This window comes from Typopeltis vanoorti, chromosome 15, assembly GCF_054136105.1.
Source record: "Typopeltis vanoorti isolate ZY-2024b chromosome 15, IOZ_Tvanoo_1.0, whole genome shotgun sequence".
Taxonomy (NCBI): domain Eukaryota; kingdom Metazoa; phylum Arthropoda; class Arachnida; order Uropygi; family Thelyphonidae; genus Typopeltis; species Typopeltis vanoorti.
In genome coordinates, this window is record NC_143563.1 from 33,902,623 (window position 1) to 33,924,439 (window position 21,817).

Here is a 21,817-nt window from a genome sequence, read left to right on the forward strand (position 1 = left end):
CAGCATGAAATAGAGGCCAACAGGACAAAATATATTGTTGGTTGCCACTAGATCTGGGAATTCAGAAGAAGTGGATGACATGCATCAGCAAATTAGCACAATGAATGCATGCCAAACAATTATCACGGGAGACTTCAACTATGGGGGAGATAGACTGGAAGGAGGAACGGGCACATTGCAAAATGGAATTTATAGTTAAAGGGGCGATTACCTGAAAAACAGCACGTAACAGAGGGGACAGGAGTTTGAGAGAGTGTTGTATCTGGTAGTAGCATCAGAAGATCTACATAAGAAGAAGCAGAGTTGCTACTTTAACTACAGCAGCAACTCTGCCTCTGATTGGGGAAAGTGACCATGCAATCTTGTTCTGGAAGGTTACTCAACATGACTGACTGAAAAAGTGAAGAAAGGGTTTACGTAAAACAACAAAATTGGCAATTATGACAAACTGAGGTGGAAACTTGGGGCAGTCATTGCATAAGAAACTACATGGAATGAATGTCATTAGTTCATTGGAAGTTGTCAGGGATTATTTGAGTGAGGCAGTATCAGACTGCATACCCAAAGTCAGAGATTAAGTAGATGAGTAGCAATATAAAGCAAGAGCTAAAAAAGCATTGTGGAAGGAATATAAACAAAAGTGTGATCAGCATGCTCATGAGCAATATAAAGCACAAGCAAGCAAGAAGGATAACTAATACGGTAAGGAAGGCAACAGCAAATTTCGAGAGAAAATTAGCTAAGCAGGCCAAAGTAAATTCAAGAGTTTTTTTGCTACATAACAAGTAAGAAAAAGAATGATTATGGAAAGATAACTTTACTCAGTGCTGATGGCAGGAAAGTAACAGAAGAAGAAATAGTTCAGTCACTAAGTGATTGCTTTGCAAGGTTATATCATCCAGGCAGTGACTTGCAGTCACTGATGTGAGAATTGAGGTACACAAACTGGAGGTACTCAATATATTGAAAAATATCAATGTGAATACAGCAGCAGGTCTGAACAGTACGTTAGCTCATGTTCTACAAGAATGTGCAATAGAACTGGCAATGTCTCTGATAATTTGCTTAATCCAAGTCTCAGTTCCAAGGGAGTAGAAAAGTTGACTAAAAGTAAAAATTCAGGAATGGGTGGATAGGAATATGATACTCTATGGGTGGGGGCAGGACAGCTGTGTAAAAGGCAGATCCTGCCTCAGTAATTTATTCACATTTTATAATAAGGTGTAACTGCAGAATTGTATAAAAGAAATGGCTATATCATGATACTGGACTTTGCAAAGGCATTTTAAAATTCCACATGGAAAACTATTACATAAGATGGAACAAATGGGAATGGATATGAGGTTGGTGGTATGGATAGGGGTGGCTGATAAGCATCAAAGGGTGGTGTATGGTAGAGTGAAATCAAGGAAAATGAGGGCAACTATTAGAGTGCCCAAGAGCTCTGTACAAGAACCATTACTCTTTAATTTGTATATTAATAATACAGTAGAAGATTTCAGGGGAGGGGGATATTCAGTTGTTGATGATTTAAATAAATTGGCAGTGTGGGCAAAGAACAAATTGTTGTCAATTTCATGTTGCAAAAGTAAAGTAATGCACTTCAAGATAAAAGATTGCATACTCTATATCATATTAATGGTACCAGATTACAGGAAATTGATGAGGCTAAGGATCTGGGGGTGATGGTGAATAGAGACTTGAAATTCAGAGGACATTTTGCACTGGTTGGGAAAATAGGTCAGAGGATTACTTAGATTGACAAGTAAAGATATGGAGGTTATCATCCCTCTTTATAAGGCTATGATTCAGCCACATGTTGATTAATATGCACCGATTTGGTCACCTACATTTTTTGGGGAGGAGATATGATAGAAACTCATCAGTTACTACAGGGTATAAGATTGGCACAAAAGAAATTTTTCAATGCATGAAGATTAGGGGGAGAACAAGGAGTCATGCATGGAAATTGTCTAAGAGTGTGGTTAGTAAAGGTGTGCAGACTAGGTTCTTTACTTGGAAAAATGGTGAATGAGTGGAATGGATTGCAAGAGGTGGTCGTGAGCATGAGCACTCCAACGATGAATAATATTAAGGAGAAGCATGATAGATATTGTGTGAATAATGAAAGGGTTGTGTGGGCCCTGCAATAAGTCTTTTGACTCTACAGAGATATTTGTATAAATAATGAGTATTGTGTGAATAATGAAAGGGTTGTGTGGGCCCTGCAATAAGTCTTTTGACTCTACAGAGATATTTGTATAAATAATGAGTATTGTGTGAATAATGGATAGTGTGGGTCTCCTACAATGAGCTTTTTGACTCCATGAAGATGCCCATATAAATACTAATAAAAATAATAATGCTTGATAAGACAAGGACAATTAACTGTATCTGTATAGTCCCACAATGTCTATCAGGGTGTTTTTAATTATTTTATTTATGGGACTCAAAAAAGTCATCAATTTATAGTATGACTAAGGATTTTTTTTATTTTATTAATTTTATATATTTTTGGTATGTTTTTTAATTTATTGTTACATAATCCAGAAACTGTTCTAGAGACCAAACATGTTTTTTTTAAGTCATTTCAGACCTCTAATAAGCAGGCATCAGACAATAAAATTAATCTCCTGGCTGAAGGCATTCATCAACATCTATGTCCAATACAATGATTCCAACCCAGAGCTTGTTCTGTTGGTTAGAGAGAAAATGCACTAATTGCATATGAATACATGCAATTTGCCAGGCTGGCAAAGTGCATATATTCTCAGGCTAGTCTGTCTGTTTCACAGAATGAAAATCCTATGGAGTTGGGAGAAAAAGCCCTGCTATCTCCATGTGAGACTAACTCTCTTACAGATGAAAAGTGCTTAGATGTTCTTCACATCCAAGACAGGATTCACAAATCCAGCTATGGAGCCTGACAAATAATACATTTGAGAAAAACCATTTTTTTAAAAATTCTATTGATTTAAGCACTGACAACCATAATTAATTTCAGAATGAAGGAACCATAAATAACTAATTTCAGAATGAAGGAAACTCAAGTCTGTCTTATTTCTCAAAGAATTAAAACAAGAGGATAATAAATAAATATTCTTGTTGTTTTAGGCAAATCAGGTTTGCTTTGTGAAGTTTTAAAAATAATTGAGAGCATATGAGAATACAAAAAAAAAAAAAACTTTGGCATAAGTTGTCTTGCTGATGCACCGCTTAAAAGACTATGTCAGCCTCAGGTGCATGAACATCAACTATTCACTAGTGCTTTTGATTTCAATAATACCTATTGCAATTTTAATAGTAATACTCTATAATAACACCTTTTTAAAAAAAAAAAAAAATAAAACAAAATTGGAGGAAGAGAAGAGAATCCTTTTCTTCCTATAACAACGACTTATAGACTTTCTTATCATACCTATAGGTACAGCTTCTAGCCTTTTAAAATTTAAGCTTTCTCATTTCCATAGACAATTCCCATTTGAAGTATTTATGCAAATTAACCTATCTTGACTGTCCTCTCTGGGATGGAGTTCACAAGATATTAACAGAATTAGGAAACTCAATCAGTAATGCTCCCTCCTCTCCTAACTCATTCCACTACTACACAGATGTTCAGTTTCTACTGCATGCAATAATAATGCAATAGTGTATCACTAATACCTAATTTCAATAACAATACTTTTTAATAATACTGTTTCTAAAACAAAATTACAGGAAGAGATGAGAATCATTTCTCTTTTTATAACACTGACTTTCTTATCATACCTATAGCTACAGCTTCTTGGTTTCTTAAAATGCCTTTTCCATAAATATTTCTATGGATACTGTGTTTTTCTGAATTTATCTCCAATCTGGAAATGGTGAAGCTAAAATGATTGATAACAGATGCTAATTCTAACTCATGGAATTAATATCTTTTACTACTTCATGTATTCTCTCCAGTGCTATCTATAAAACAAACAGTCTTCTTTCAAATATATCTTTCTTGATATAATTTTAAGGAATGCAAATATTAATAACAAATATATAATATGCATTTTTGACAAAATGCTCAGTGTTGCTGACTCATTTCAATATGGAAAATATTCTTTAATGCTCTTTATTAGATTATGTTGTGCAGTACTCAGAAAAACCGGAAATATTAACTAAGTAGAAGGTATTTGTATAAATTCAAGGAGTGAAAAGATAACTGAGATGGTAGTTTTCTCCAATGGCTTTATTTGTTATTGCTATGACAATGATACAAGAATCTTGCTCTAGAGACCAATTAATTTTCAAGTCACTGCAAGCTTCCAAATGAACAAAGTATGGGCAATGAAAATCATCCCACACCTAAAGACTTGCAAACATCTATGCCACATTGTGATTCAAGTCCCTAGCCTGTTGTTGCTAAGTGGCTTACTAGAGCACACAGTAGCAGTCTTGTTATCAAAGACAAAAATTACAACTTTACACTATATGACTTATTTTTTCTTTTCAAATGAAGCAAGGTTTCACCTAAACAGCTATGTTAATTGTTAAAACACAAGTGTGGTTTACAACCTTGAGTGAGCCATATTATATGGAATTTGAATCACATCATATCAGAAGCACTCACAGCTACAAAAAAAAAAAAAGGATTAAATTTGTTGTTACAATTGTTCTTGAAGAAACACTCACTGAATGCTATTATGACACCATTATGTAGTAGGCAATACATACAAGAGGTTAATAATGATATGCATCTTTTCAAGAAGACAGTGCAGTACATGACACAGCAATCTAGATCACCTAAACTGAATTCTTTAATTATTTACAAGAATTCCTTAAATAACAAATACTGAACCCATAAGAGTTGCATAGCAAATAAAAAACATGACAGACATAATTACAACTATATTGCTACTATAAAAAGATATTTCCAAGTCTCTTACATAATAGGAAATAATTTTTTGTTAGTACAATATAATTTTATTCAAGTACAATATGGATTTCTTTTAAGAAACATAAAGATATAAAATCCAAATGTAAATCCTAAGATTTGAAACTATACAATTTGAAAAACTAGAGCAACTGCTTCATTCACATTCAGAGGATATTGTGATACTGCAAAATAAAAGGATGAGCTCTTATCCTTTTAATAAACTATCGAGATTCTACGGCAAAATTATAAATCATGCTTTATAAATTCTACCTCTGGATATTAATCTTGATAAATGATAAAAACTTTTCTCTCACAATAACTGTTTTATGAATTAGTATAAGTATAATCAAAGCATAGAAACCAGCATTATTTGTAGTTTTATAAAAATGTAAAGAGCCATAATAATAATAATGTGAAATCTATTAAGAATTAATAAATAATTACGTAAATATTTCTGCTTACCCTTGTTTTACAGTCCTCAAATGATGAGTAAGACATAACAAAAGCATGAGCATGTGTCCCTTTTACTGGAATGTTATAAAGTTTACCAGCCAGTACATTGCTTGTGCCATCAAATCCTTGGTTAAAAAAAAAAAAAGGATTTAGAAATTATTACTAAATTCTCAAAAATTAGACATACTGTTCTCTGTCAATTATACTGAAATAATTAACAGTTGATTCTACTTCAAGAGAAGAATATATATGATAATTATTATCCATAGTAACTGAGAATTCACTTATGAAAAAGTAAAAGTTCTATTTTTATTCTCTTGAGTTTCTGTTTAGTTTCTAATAAGAATTAACAATTCAAAACAGTTGTCAAGCTAGTGAAATTCTTAATCAAAAATACTAATAATAAGGTGATCAAATGCATTTTTGGGCAGACTGTCAAGGTGTAATAGCTATACAATTCATAACAAAAGTATTTGTATTTTCATAAACTCTCAATCACTTCTGAAGCTTTTAAAATTTCAAAGACAAACACCGTTTGCTTACTTGGTTATAAAAGAACTTTCTAGTGCAGTGGTTCTTAACTTTTTCAAAGTCACGGAACACCTCTGATTATAAGAAAAATGTAGAGAACACCAAAAGCATTAGGGCCATAAAACTAACAATAAAAATATGCATGGACCTGCCTTTTACAAAAATGGAACTTATTTTAATGCAATACTTGAGCTTGTCGGCTTTGCAGATTTCAACAATATCAGGTCTAATATGTAATATAGCTACCCTCATTTCTTTGTCTATATTAGGAAGTCTTCCACGCTTTTTAGTTTTTATATTAGTTAATATTGAGAAATTGAGCTCACACAAATATGTGTTGAAAACTAACAAAATTTTCATTCGGCTTGGACAAAAATCCAAAATTCCTCAAGAATTATTCCAGAGAATTTCATTTTTAGAGTATGATCCATTGACAAGGTAACTAATTGTTCTTCTTGTAAAGAAAATTCACAACTCGATGTATTAACTGTGCCAAATGGATTTCGTATACAGTCATAATTGTGTGTATTTAAGGAAGGAAAGTAACTTGAAATCTTTTTATAAGGCATATTCCGGTAATTGGACAACATTTTTTTTTATTAAGCTAAAAGCACAATAAAGAAATAAAACCCGACAAGTTTCGTAAGTCGTTTGACTTACATCTTCAGGGGTAAAAGGTAACTGAAAGTTAAAACAACAAAAAAGAGAAATTAATAGTTCATACTATACAGTTGTAGCCATCTGACTGTTTATAAAATTAAAAAATCAGAATGCAGATTCAAAGCAGTGCTGAGTTTAAACAATGCTGGATGATGCCACGTTCTGCTGTTCATGATCATAATGTCCGAGGTCTGACTGAGGTTTATTTTATTTTTTTTTTATATCAAAGTTGGTGTAGACCAAACTTGGTATAGAATTAAGCCTTGGTTTTTATTGCATTGTGTTGGAATTTTAAGCATGTTTGCAGCTTCTTCAAATATCCTTATGTAACAGTTTTTTTCTATATAAGACATGTTTGTTTTCTGCCAGAGTACATTGTGGTCAGTGGAAGTGGTATGGAAAGCTAGACCTGATTTGTGTTCTCTTCTGTTTTGTACATCCTTTTGGCGTTCGTTCATGTGTATTTCCCCAGATCTTCCTGTCAGTCCTATGTAGCAGATGCCGCAAGAACAATAAATTTTATAAACACCTGGTTTTTTTAAAGGATGATGTGGAGGTTTTGGGGGATATAGAAATCTTAAAATTTTTTCCAGTGGCAGAAAGGCTACTTTGATGTTATGTTTGTTTAGTAATTTAGCCATCTTGTCTGTAACATTCTTGATATATGGAAGCGTGATGGCGTTTTTGAAATCTTGTTTCTGTGGGATGCTTGTAGGAGGTGTGTGGAGGATTTTTTTGATAGTCTTGGGTTCATAACCATTTTTTTTGAGGATCTGTGTTAATATTCCATTTCTTCATTTCTCTGTTTTTCTGTGTTGGAAATATTATAAGCTCTGTCCCTCAGGGTTTTTATTAGACCTATTTTTTGCGAAGGGTGGTGGTGTGAGGCTGCATTAAGAAATCTTCAAGATGAAAACTCTTCTTGAAGATTCTAATACCTATAGACAGAGATCCCACATGGCATGCACACAATAAAACCAATGATCTAATTAAAAAGATGCCTAATTGGACTGAAGAACTTAAAAGAACTCTACAATCAAAACACCCATTAGTTCCAAGAATTTATGGTGTACCAAAAATACATAAGATAGTATTCCCTTAAGACTGATAGTGGATGGAAAAGACTCTCTGACCTCTAATTTAGCAAAACATCTCACTAACATGATTTTACCTCACACAGGAAAAACATCTTCTTTCATCAAGAACAGTACACATTTTATTGAGAAGGTAAAAGATATTTACACTGGACCTTCAGACATCTTAGCAAGTTTCGACGTTATCAGCCTATTTACAAATGTTCCAAGAAACGAAACTGTGAATCTCCTTGAAGACCTCTTTCCTCCGGACATCATAGATCTTTATAAACATCGTATAAATAATACATTTTTTCATGTATCAAGACAAATTTTGGGAACAAAAAGAAGGATCGGCTATGGGCTCTTCCCCCAGCTTTAGCTAACCTATTTATGGAACATTTTGAAAATAATTCTTTAATCAATTATCATAAAAAACCAAAAATTTGGCTACGCTATGTAGAAGACATTTTCATCATTTGGCCAGGAACAACAGATGAACTCATTGCTTTCAAAAATTACCTGAATAATTTACATAAGAATATAAAATTTACTTTAGAACAAGAACTTAGAAAACTTCCTTTTCTTGACATCCTATTAGAAGTCAATGAAAAAGATAATAAACATTCTTTCTCAATATATAGAAAACCCACCAACACAGGAAGATTTCTTAATGTGGCCTCACACCACCACCCTTCGCAAAAAACAGGTCTAATAAAAACCCTGAGGGACAGAGCTTATAATATTTCCAGCACAGAAAAACAGAGAAATGAAGAATAGGAATAGAAAAAAACAGGAATATTAACACAGATCCTCAAAAAAAAAATGGTTATGAACCCAAGACTATCAAAAAAATCCTCCACACACCTTCTACATTCTAGTAGCAAGGCTTATACATTGGTCATACATAACTGGTAATTAGTTTACGGAATTAACAACGCATATAAAGTATATTAATTAAAGGTAACTTTAATAAATAACTTCTATATTTCGGCAACGTCACGTTGCCATCTTCAGGAACATAAAGATATGGTATGTGCACGCAGGCACTAACAAAAGCAAATGAGGAAGAAAGTAAGAAACTAATATTGTTCCTAAAGTCCTAATGGTGCCCTCTGGTGGGCTAATTAGGTTGACTTGGCAGTTGGGCTGAAGTTCTCAAAATGTAAGTCTCCCAAATTTGGGGTAGTTTCATGTACCCAAATTTGTTGAGGTTAGGAACGTTTTTTAGAGCTGCTGAAGATTCCTTGAATAATCTTTTGTATTTAAACTTGCTGCGGTGTATTATTTTTGTTTTCTTCCAACGAATTCTATGGTGGGTATCTAAGGCATGGTCTGCCAGCCCAGAGCAGCTGTACTGGTGAAACCGGATGTAGTCTTTGTATTCTGAAATCCTGATATTTGTTGTTCTGCCTGTTTGGCCAAAGTAGGACACCTTCTACAAGCATCCCACAGAAACAAGATTTCAAAAACACCATCATGCTTCCGTATATTAAGAATGTTACAGACAAGATGGCTAAATTACTAAACAAACATAACATCAAACTGCTGGAAAAAATTTCAAGATTTCTATATCCTCCGAAACCCCCACATCATCCTTTAAAAAAACCAGGTGTTTATAAAATTTATTGTTCTTGGGGCATCTGCTACATAGGACTGACAGGAAGATCTGGGGAAATACACATGAACGAACGCCAAAAGGATGTACAAAACAGAAGAGAACACAAATCAGGTCTAGCTTTCCATACCACTTCCACTGACCACAATGTACTCTGGCAGAAAACAAACATGTCTTATATAGAAAAAAACTGTTACATAAGGATATTTGAAGAAGCTGCAAACATGCTTAGAATTCCAACACAATGCAATAAAAACCAAGGCTTAATTATACACCAAGTTTGGTCAACTTTGATATATAAAAAAAAAAAAAAAAAAAAACCTCAGTCAGACCTCGGACATTATGATCGTGAACAGCAGAACGTGGCATCATCCAGCATTGTTTAAACTCAGCACTGCTTTGAATCTGCATTCTGATTTTTTAATTTTATAAACAGTCAGATGGCTACAACTGTATAGTATGAACTATTAATGTCTCTTTTTTGTTGTTTTAACTTTCAGTTACCTTTTACCCCTGAAGATGTAAGTCAAACGACTTACGAAACTTGTCGGGTTTTATTTCTTTATTGTGCTTTTAGCTTAATAAAAAAAAATGTGGTCCAATTACCGGAATATGCCTTCTAAACCACAGAAACCTCCACTTACAATTGAAATCTTTTCTTCCAGTATTGTTAAATGTTCTGTTATAACAGAAATAATTCCCTCGACATTTTCATCATGGAGCAAAGGAAACATATCTGCTGTTTTTTCTGATATGCAGTTTTTCCATAGAGATACTATTTTCTGAAAAGCTGACAGTTTGTCAGTGGATGTCAAAATATTTTCATTTTTGCCCTTGGATACTTGTATTAACACTATTTAAGTAATTAAAAATATCGGCTAAATATGCCATTTTAGCACACCAAATATCATTTTGAAGACATTTTACAAAAGCTTCTGTATCTTCATTTTGAAAAAAGGCCAATAATTAATTCTTAAGTTCTAAAATTCAGAATAGCACCTTACCCCTGGATAACCATCTTATTTCAGTATGCAAAAGCAAAGATTTATACTTAGCTTCCATAGATATGCAAAGTTTTTTATAAAGGCATGCTTTTAAAGGTCATGACTCAATGTAATTTACCATATTTACAACTTGGTCTAGTACTGGTTTTAATATTGACGGTAGTTTTTCAAACTAGGGATTCTCTGTGCAAAAAACAGTGCGTAGATATAATATATTCTGCAAACACATGACCTATAAACAATATTTTATTGGTGTAGAAATCAATGCACATAGCAGTCTTCATTTGTTAGGATCAGAGTAGCCAATTACACTCAGAACTGTGTCAAGTGACATCTTTCACTAGCAGAATACTTGTAACCAGTTTGCAAACACAAGCGTTCCAGGGAACACCAGTTAAGAACCACTGTTTTAGTGTACATACCAAATTCATAACTAATTTCTATCCACAATTTTCTTCTGAATTATTTCTTATTTGTTGTCAGATCTCCGATTTGATTAGCTCTCATATTTCAGTCTTCTAAAGCACTTCTAACTGCATCAACCTGCCTATGTAGCTAATTATTCCTGTCACTGTATCTCCATGCACCTATTTTGCTAGTCTTTCTAACTCTATTCTATTAAACTGACCATAAATGACACCAGACATTGGTTTAACTAACAATCTTGAATAATAATATCAAATTCTTTTAATTTGATAACCTCATTTGACCATAACAATTAGACATTAGTACAGAAAATAATTAATATTTATGATTGTTATTATGAATGCACCTCCAAGGAGACAAAGGACTCATCAGGGAAGGGTCCATTTAAATACTCATACCTATTACCCCCCCCCCATCCATCCATACATGAACAGATTTGCTGAAGATATGCTCACAGCATCCAACAGTAGCCATTCGTATTTTATATGAAGACCACATTCCCTCAATCTTTCATATGCAAAATTCCATAGGCCAGTTATTATTTTGGTTACTTGCTAATGAATCTTTTTTACCTGTCTCTCCATCTTCTCTTCTTGGAACTTAGGTCATAGCATGTGTACAAATTAATCCAGGTGTAGTTTCATCAAAGCCTTGTAAAGTGGGAAAATAACTTCCTCATTCCGACAAGTCAATGTTTTCTTTAACAGCACTGTAATTTGATATGCAATCAGAAACAAGATCCTTAAATACCTTAGCAATGCAATTCCTAAACTTTAACTCCCAATCCACTATAACCCCCAATTCTCTAGCTTCATTGAGCTTCTTCAGCATACTATGCAGATTGTAGTGCAGCTTGTTTCTTTGCATATATGTGCATACTCCAGATGATGACCTTAACGTGAAGGTCAAAATGTCGAATGATTGTTTTGGTTTATATTAAACTAAAGCACGGTAGTTGTTTCCATAATTTTTATGATGAATTCTAATCACCATGTAACTATGAAAGGGAAAAAAAAATTCTATTTAATATATTACTCAACATCACCAGAGTACAAGATTGGTACTATCAACATAAGAAGCCTAAATGGCAAGGAGCAGGTGAGGAACTTGATAAGTACCAGATCGACATAATAGGGGTGACAAACAAAAAAGACAAACTCTGGTGAGATTTTTCTGAGCAATAAATATAAATTTTATGTATACAGGTGATGACAATCAGGGAAAAGAAGGTGTAGCTATAGTATTGAATACAAAATATGAGGTTAATCTTCTTGAGTGGCAAGCAATATCAAGTACAGTGATGTGACTTATTTGTGAGACTTATGAGGCAATGAGACTTATTTGTGCCTATGGTTCCACAGAAAGTTCTACGAAGGTAGAAGTGGAGGAATTTTTTGAGGCTCTAGAGAAAGCAACTGACACAATGAAAAAGAAAAAGTTGCCAAGAGAAAAACTATTCAAAACGCTACAGTTATATGGTGTAAATGGGACATTATATCAAGCAATACTTAGTCTTTATTTGAATTGTAAGCCAGCAGTTAGAAATGAAAGAAGTACAGAAGGATGGTTTGATGTTAAAGCTGGTGTCAGACAATAATGTACATTATCCTCTGTTATTCATTATCTATATGGATCACATTATGAAGAAAAGTGATATTAAGCCTGATATCAAAATTGGAAATTTTAATCTTAGCTCCTCTTTACTTTATGCAGATGATGTTATATACTTTTAAATAAATCTGGTATAAGTCTGCAAGATTCCCTGACTAAATTGAATAACTGTTGTAATAGATTTGGTTTGAAAGTCAGCAATAACAATAACAAGACAAAGAGAATGAAAATAGGAAGAATTGAAAATATCAACCTGCCTTGTGAATGGAGAACCTAAAGAACAAGTAAAATGTTTCAGCTACCGAGACACAATTTTTAGTGAAGATGGTAAATCAAATATGGAAATAGACAATAGAATCAACAAAGCTGGTATGGTAGGAAGTCAACTGAATAAATTTATATGGATCCGACAGCTGGGTTAGAAATAAAATACTTGACCAAAGACCACAGATATGGGAGTCCTGAGAATGATTAGGGACGTGAACAGATAGCATCAATGGCAATTCTTCTTCTTCAATCTTTTGGTTCTGTCCACTGCTGGACAAAGGTTTCCCCATGGTTTTCCAGACCAATCAGTTTTCTGCCTCTCCCATCCATCTCACTCCTGCAACTTGTTCCAGTTCATCCCTCCACCTTCTTCTCAGTCTTCCTCTTCGTCTTGCTCCATCCATTTGTCTCCACTCTGTTGTTTTTCTTGTCCATATCCTGTCATTGCATCTGGCAATATCGCCAGCCCATTTCCACTTAGCCTGCTCATTTCCACTTAGTCGGGCCTTCGTAAAATGAATTTGCGATTTGTTCCCCACAAGTTGACCGTCGCCCAAAAAAATTTATCAAATTGAACACTGTCATTTTCCGACCGTTCGTCAAAACACATTGTCACTCTTGGCACTATAACTCGGCTTCTAATGAAATAAATGTCATAAACAGTTGACACAACACTAATGAAGGTTGCCGCTTTCGACAACAAAAAAAAAAGATACAACAGGTGGGCACCATTAGTTTCTTCTATTTTCAAAAAGTTTGGTTTCTTTTTGGACAGAGGGTGTATATTACTATTACTATTATTACGGGCAACTCCAGGGAGTCATTAGACTCATCGAGGGAGGCCCCAAATCATATTCATCACAACTATTTGACATTCATACAGTATCTATCATACCTCGCCTTAAACTCATTCACTTTCACAGCATCCACCACAGACTCAGGGAGCGCATTCCACTCATTCACTACTCTAAAAGAACCCAGCTCTAACACCTTTACTAACCACACTTTTGCCCAGTTTCCATGGATGTCCCCTAGTCCTCCCACAACCAGCCCTGTTCTCAAAAATATCTTCTGAATTAATTTTATAGAAACCCTTCAGTAATTTGAATGTCTCAATCATATCTCCCCTCCTCTGCCTATCAACCAATTTTTGCAACCCACAAATCCTCAACCTGTTCTCATACGGTTCATTCCACAGACCTGCTATCATCTTGGTCACTCGCCTCTGGATCCTCTCCACCTCCTCCCCATCAAGAAGAAACCTAGGTGACCAAATCTGAGCACAGTAGTCTAGATGGGGTCTTATCAGGCTCGATACAGAGGAACAATAACCTGCTTGTCTCTGCTTGTCAACGTATTCTTCAGCAACCAAGTGATTTGATGAGCTGTTTTGGTCACTTTTGCAATGTGTCCCCTAAATTTCAATTCCTTATCTACCAACACTCCTAAATCTCGTGCCTCATCAATTTCCTGGAGCAGGGTTCCACCAATGCAGTAAACTGCCGCCAATCTTTTCACCCCAAAATGCATAACCTTACATTTTGCCACATCAAACTGACATCCATTCTCCTTAGCCCAGACCTCCAATCTATCCAAATCATCCTGCAAAATTTTGACGTCATCTGCATTCACTATTGCCCTACCCAACTTCGCATCATCTGCAAACAAATGAACTGTTCCTCTCAGATCATTTCCTATATCATTTATGAACAAATTAAACAGCAGTGGTCCAAGAACAGATCCTTGTGGCACACCACTAGTCACAGGCCGTCTTGTGGACTCTACTCCCGAGTAAACCACTCTCTGATATCTCTCCGTCAACCACCCTCCTATCCATCTCACCAACCCTATGTCCATTCCCATATGCTGCAATTTACTGATTAGAATTCCATGTGGAATCCTGTCAAAGGCCTTGGCAAGGTCCAGTAGAATCACCGTAAACCCATTACCCTTATCCAGTTCAGCCGTCACTGTGTTATAATACGTGAGCAAGTTACTGAGGCATGACCTACCCTTCACAAAACCATGCTGTCCCCGATACAGTATTCCATTTTCTTCTATCCAATCTTGTATTTTCCTCTTGACTATTTTCTCTAAGACCTTGACAATGATTCCTGATATGCTAATCGGTCGGTAATTTACAACAGCAGTCTTGAAACCACCTTTATGCAGTGGAACTATTTTCCCCTCTTTCCACCCGCTCGGGACTAACCCAGACCCGAGACTCAAATTAAACAAAATGGTCAAGGGTACTGACAATTCTTTAGCTGCTTCTCGTACAACACGAGCTGGTATACCATCCAATCATTGGATGGTATACCAGCCATCCAATGGTATACCAGCATATTGGAGGTTATGCAATAGACTACTCACCTCCACTTCATTAACCACAATTCCCGTATAATCTACTGGCTTATTCGTTTCTGCAATGTCACCACCTGGATGATATACTTTTGCAAAGTGCTCACTCAGTAACTCAACTATCTCAACTGATTCAGTTACCTCCCTACCATCGGCATTCTTTAAAATCAATCTGCCATGTACATTTTTCCTTTTACTTGCTACATATCTAAAAAAACTGTTTAGGATTCTCTTTAGCCTGCATGGCCAATGTTCTTTCGTAATCCTTTTTTGCTTTTCTTACCACACTCGTCACCCTTCTGGCCTGCGCTTTATACCGTTCATGTGCCTGCCGGTCACCCTTCTCCTTAAATTCCCTCCATAGTTGTTTCTTTTTTTGCAACTCAAGCTTAATGGTGTTATTCATCCATTTAACCCCTACTTGATTTATTATTCGGACTCTAGGTATACAGTCAGCCATTGCTTCATGCAAGCACTTCTTAACTACCTCCCATGCACTATCAACTTCTAGTCCTTGCAGTTGTACATGCCATGGCACTGAACCAATCAAACTCCTAAGTTTGTCATACTTTCCAGCCCGATAATTCCACATGTACCCTGTCTTAATTGAAAATTCTACACCTTTAGCCACCTCCCAAGTTAAGACCCTATGATCACTCTCACCGATTGATGGCAATGTGGTCATATTTGTTACAGCCAAATCCTCAGATGTAATTACTAGGTCAAGCACTCTCTGACCCCTAGTATTTTCCATTACATGCTGTCGCAGATAGTTATCCCTTAATAACCGCATAAAATCCAGTTCCTTCCTCCAGTGTGTCCTCTCCTCACTCCAATCAATGCGACCATAGTTGAAATCTCCCATAATAATTACCCTCCTTCCACCAATTTCTTCTATTTGCTTGTGCATACTGTCACCACCATCTTTTCCATCACCTGGTCTATAGCAGCACCCAATTGTATATTTAGCTCTGCTAGCCACAATCTCACACCAAATGGCCTCAAATGTGCTCTTTTCTCTATCCTGCAATTCAACTTCTATTCTCCTTGGCTGGAGCTCATCAGCTATCATCAACAATACTCCTCCCCCCATTTTATTCTCTCTGTCATTCCTGAACACACTATACCCATCACATTCAATCCCACTAGTTATATCATCTACAGTCAACCATGTTTCACTAATACCTCCAACCATGGCCAAAAACTCTTCCTTCTTCCTCAATTCTAACCACTCTGAGATTTCTTTACATAGAAACAGTGTTCAGAAGAATTTCCCTTAATACATTATATACTGCTGCTGTTTTTTTTTTTTAAATTCACCAATCTTAAACAGATCTCATTATTTTATTTCCTTACTCATTATTTCTTGACAATCAGTCATGGAATAATCAGACTAAAAGAAGGATTTAGACCATATAAGAGCATGGAAACTTTTATTTGGCCTACACCCAGATTACTCTTCACCAATTTTGATATACTTTTCTTTCTTCATTTTTTTTTATTAGTAATGCATACATATTTCTTGGGATACTCAGTAAAGAAATTCCTCTATAATTTTCATAAGCAGTTTTATTATTTTCCTTATTTAAAAGTGGTACAATGAGAGTATTACTACAATTGCCTGGGATAGCAGGGTTTTTTCTCCCGGAAACTCAGGTTTTTCATCCCGCATACAGACAAATCGGCCCTTCAGAACACACGCAATTTACAGACAAAAAATACTAGTTGTGGTAGTGGTGGAGGTGGGTGGTAGATGGCATCGATGGAGATGATTCGTAGTAGTTCAGTGTAATGGTTGAGACAGTTGTAGGTGTCCTCCCGTGATGCATCTTCGGACTCCTTGGAGATGTCACGAATAATAATAATAATAATAACAACCATGTGACTAACTCTTCTAGGATTATGCAGTAGTCATTACAAAAAACTTTTATACAATCATAGTTCAGCATTTAGCTGCTGAGCATCTACTCTGGCTGCTTTCTACATTTCAGATTTCTAACAGCTCCATCCTCACATCTCAAGTAAGACATACACTCCTGACAGCATTCTTTTCGGATATTTTCTACAACTATTCAATCACTCAATTACTTCATCTCAAAATTTTTCAAAGTATTTACTCCAAGAAGATCCCTTTCTTCATTTTTTTTAACATCACATTTATGATCCGATTCGTTCACTTTTCTTTCTTGGTAGTCCTTAAACATTTTGTTGCCTTGAATAAATTTAGTTTAATCCTTTATCCAAGTGTAAGTAAACAAAGTTTGCACCTGAAGTATCTTCAGGACTGAGGCAACTCGTGGTAAAGGTGGACCAAGCTCTCATCACTCCTTGTATTAGTATCTCCCATAATGCAAATCACATCTCCTTGTGGACATGTATAATGCTATGCATTAAGGGAAGGGCCACTACCCAGACTGGTTTCGACCTTCATTAAATGTTCAAGTACAGGCCAAACTCCAAAAACTCAGTGTTGTTCCCCTCAGTAACAGGCTCACCCTGTCACTGAGAACTCTCAGAACCAGTGGCTCTACACTGTGGCAGGCTCACCCTGCCACCGAGCAGAGCCGCTCGTTTGCTCATATCTTATCCGAGGGGTAACAGCAACAGCCGTGCCTCAGGTAACTTCATGGGCTACAGCATTGCCATTCATTACCCCCACCCAGGACCTGGGTGACAGCAACAGCTGAGCCTCAGTTAAAACTTCATGAGCTACAGAATTTCCATTCATCACCCAAGCTTCCAACCAGTTTCGACCTTTATTGAGGTCTCGTCAGTGGGAGCCAGACCCAGAGGTCGTGATACCAAGGTAAAAGCAATGGAGAAGTCATCTTTACCTATACAAATTGCCAAAAGGTGTCTCACCTTATTATTAAATTACTCTGGATTTAGAGAAAGATCTTGGAAGTTTTTTTTTCAACTATAATAAATTTAGTTTAATCCTTTATCCAAGTGTAAGCAAACAAAGTTTGCGTCTGAAATATCTTCAGGACTGAGGCAACTCGTGGTAAAAGTGGACCGAACTCTCATCACTCCTTGTATTAGTATCTCCCATAATGCAAAGAACATCTCCTTGCAGACATGTATAATGCTATGCATTAAGGGAAGAGCCACTACCCAGACCGGTTTCAACCTTTATTGAGGTCTCATCAGTGGGAGCCAGACCCAGAGGTGGTGATACCAAGGTGGAAGCAATGGAGAAGTCATCTTTACCTATACGAGTTGCCAAAAGGTGTCTCACCTTATTATTAAATTAATTTAACACATCAGTCAGGTACAAGAATCAGAGAAAGGAAGAAGTAGTGATAGTATTCAAAATTAAGCATGAAAATAACTTCTTGAAGAAGCTAATTTCAAGCAGGACAATGTGCTAATTTCAAAATAGGAAGGACAACTGTAATTAGGAAAGAAGCAAAGAAATTTTTAAAATGATTACAGGGGACAGCTGATAAAAAAGAATGAGGAAAAACTGGTTCTTGATGAAGTCCGAAACAGATTAGGAAATCAACCTGAGACATATGGAATTGCTTGGGAAAACATATGGAGAAGGGTCACAGCTAATAATAATACGTGCTATATTCCCACTCAGGATATAGAGCAGTCATTATTAATACCATATTCAAACATAAAATTATACATAAATTCATATGGAGAAAATACATATTTATGCCCTGGAGGCAAATCTCCAATTTCACTAAAACTTAAATTTTTACATGGTGTTCATGTTTCATGAGGTATATAGAACACTAAGATTTTCTTTCTTTTAGAAGTTAGACATGTTAAAAATTAACCTATCTGAAGCAAAAATTGAGAGTAAATATGAAAAATCAATGCTAAAAATTATTCTCTTGGCCATACTGAAAAATTGCTATTTTGTGAGATAGTGTCCTATGCCTCCAGGATACAGATATAAAAAAAAAAAAAAGTCTTACTGGTTAAGTTGTTGTTAAGCATGATGTCTTCAAGACTAGTCCGAGATACAAGAATATACAGGATATTTGAAGTGATATCAACATCTAAGTATTGAGTTGATAAAGTGTCTCATTGAAAAGGGAAATGTTTCGTAAATAAATTTGAAAACAATCAAAGCTGAATGACCATTAGATATGATCTATACTTAAATATACAAATATCATTAGAGAAAAAAAAATGAAGGATTTCAAAAACAGGAACCAATTTTAGAGAACAAATGGCAAAATCTGAAGAAAACATTAAATTTGCCAGGATTAAAGTGGTGAAGCTGTCCATAAAGACAGAAAAAAATCTTTAGATTTTTTTCTGTCTTTATGGACATCTTCAATGTCCATATTTTATTATCAATGTTAGATTAGACAATGTAATCTAACAACTTTAGATTACAGTGGCTTGGCTAAAAAAATTCTTTTATTATCATCATCAAATTGCTGCCATGTACCCTCAAGGAGTGTACAGGATATGATAGTACCACATGAAAAATTTACTTCATTACTAACTTCCTATCTACAATTTTCCTCCAAATCAGTCTGTTACTTGTCAAGACTCCAACATTATCAGATCTTATATTTCTAACATCTAAGGCACTTTGTACCATATCAATCCACCTATATCTTGGTCTTCCTCTGGGTCGTTTTCCAGCCAACCTGGCAGAGAACACTTGTTTTGCTAATCTTTCCTCGCCCATTCTGTTTACGTGACCATACCACCTGAGAATAGCTCTGCTAATGCATTCCTAGATGTTGACAATGTCAAGATCTTTCCTAATATCATCGTTTTTAATTATTTTTATTATTATTTAGCCTTGTATTAGTGTTTTTAATTTAATAATCAGCCTGAGTGTTTTTAATTAACTGTGTGTAAAATGTATAAAATAACACTTAACTACATACAGTGTGATAACACAATAGCACAATATATATTATTATATAATACATATACTGATAGTGCATGTAATATAACAATGGAGGAACTCTTAAGTAATGCAAGGCAAGAAATTCTGATGCTGAAGATTACCAGACAGCTTATGAAAATAGAAACTTCAAAACTTTTTTTAGGTTTATTGATGGGTCTATAATATCCTCAGCTCCTTTGTTTGAATCAGATAGAAAAACTTCAATGCATGTGTATGTACAGGTGTGTGAAATATATGCACTGGTAAATGTTAGCAGTATAGTTTGGGGGAAAATGACTCTGTGATTAGAATATGTAGAAGAAATAGTGCACATTATGTTAATAGTGTGCTCTGATGGTCAAAAGGATTTGTACTTGCAGTATGGGTTACATTTAATACATAATGTATACTGAATGGATTACATCTGACATGTACACTCAAACGAGGTGTATTAAAGATACCCATGATAGTACTACATGAATAAGTGACTTATTACTAGCATCTTTAATAATTTTATTTTAAATTAAGCCATTATTCCAACAAGATCACATCTAACATTTCAGTTTCTGAGGCTCTTTTAACCACCAAACTAACTGATGTGTTCACATGTCAATAATTACTTTAAATTATGAACATGTAATTAATATGTAAATAATGTAATACACACACACACACACACATATTCGGACTCCAATTTAAACTGTACTACAGTTGTTAGTAGATCTGTTGTTGTTATTATGTAATGTTTCTGTCGGATTATTGTGCATAATTCTTTGTACTTTGACACCTGAAGAAGTTGGTTTACCAACAAAACTAGTAGTGTCCCCATTAAACCTTATTCTTTATTATTCTCGGTGTTTTAGTCATTTAAATTAAATCGTTTAACTGAGTAAATCCTAATACAAATATATATATATATATGTATATAATGTAAATAAATGTTAGCCTGGCTGGCTGGCCGAATGGATAGAATATCTGCTCTCTAAGCAAAAGGCTATGGGTTCAAAACCCACAGTGGGCATGGATGTTTGTGATTGTTTGTGGAAATACTAGTGGTGGTGGTCGGCGGTAGATGGAGTTGGTGAAGTTGCAGTCAGTTGGTGGATTGAGTGGAGGAGACAGAGTTGTAGAGCAAGCGCCATCCCTTGATGAGTCTTCGGACTCCCTGGAGGTGTCAAATAATAATAATAATAATTAACAATGTATATTAATTATATATATTTGGATATTATTGAAATAGCATTGATACAAAAGCTTATATTTTTTATATATTTTATCTGTATGGGTGTTTAGGTGGTTAAACTGCATCAAACAGAGATCCCAGTCTCTGTTTCAGATCTCTTTTTTGGGCTTCATGGTACCAAATACCTGATTTGCAAGCCTTTCCTCTCACATTCAGTTTAAGTGACTACCACCTTATATTAGCTGCTCTAATCTCGCATTCTAGAATGTTAACAATGTCAACAAGTTCTAAAAATAGATTCTCAAACTGTAAGAGGAACGTATTCAGAAAAATCACACTGCTTTAATAATTCTTCTGCATTTTAGAGCTTTCAGACAGAATTTTTTCCACTCAAGATAATCTTCCTCTCTTTGCATATCCTGGAGTTTGCCATATTCCTTGTTCATGCAGTTTCTCCTATTTTGGCTAAAATGACCATACAATGAAGATAACCATTCAGAATACATGGAATTTTTCTTTTTTCTTGTCAACTGTCTTACAGAATACCAAGTTTTTTTTGTTTGTTTTTTTACTAGCCACAAGATCTTCTTTCACATCTCTTAATTTGAAAAATTGATTCTTAGAATATATTAAGCAGCATTTTTTTTTTAAAAACTGTTGATTGTATAATGCTGTAATTTATTTGGTGTAAATTTTTCAATATTTTTTTTCTTTTCATTAAATAAAAGACACACACACACACACACATACACACCAAGTGGCCACTTTGTTAGAAACATCTCCCCATTTAGGAAAATGGAGAGGTGTTCTTAATAAAGTGACCATTAAGTGTATATACACATTGGGGAAAAAAAAAAGGG

The 21,817-nt window shown here is 35.1% G+C and overlaps 1 protein-coding gene across 2 annotated transcripts in view; it reads right to left on the reverse strand.

Annotated features, from left to right (window-relative positions):
* The window catches only part of Naprt (nicotinate phosphoribosyltransferase), a 282,374-nt gene that overhangs the window by 137,223 nt on the left and 123,334 nt on the right, over positions 1-21,817 (reverse strand). For both annotated transcript variants that reach the window (XM_090404880.1, XM_090404881.1), the window contains exon 6: positions 5,369-5,484. In XM_090404880.1, the coding sequence (XP_090261006.1) occupies positions 5,369-5,484 (116 nt within the window). The remainder of the gene's footprint in view (positions 1-5,368; positions 5,485-21,817) is intronic.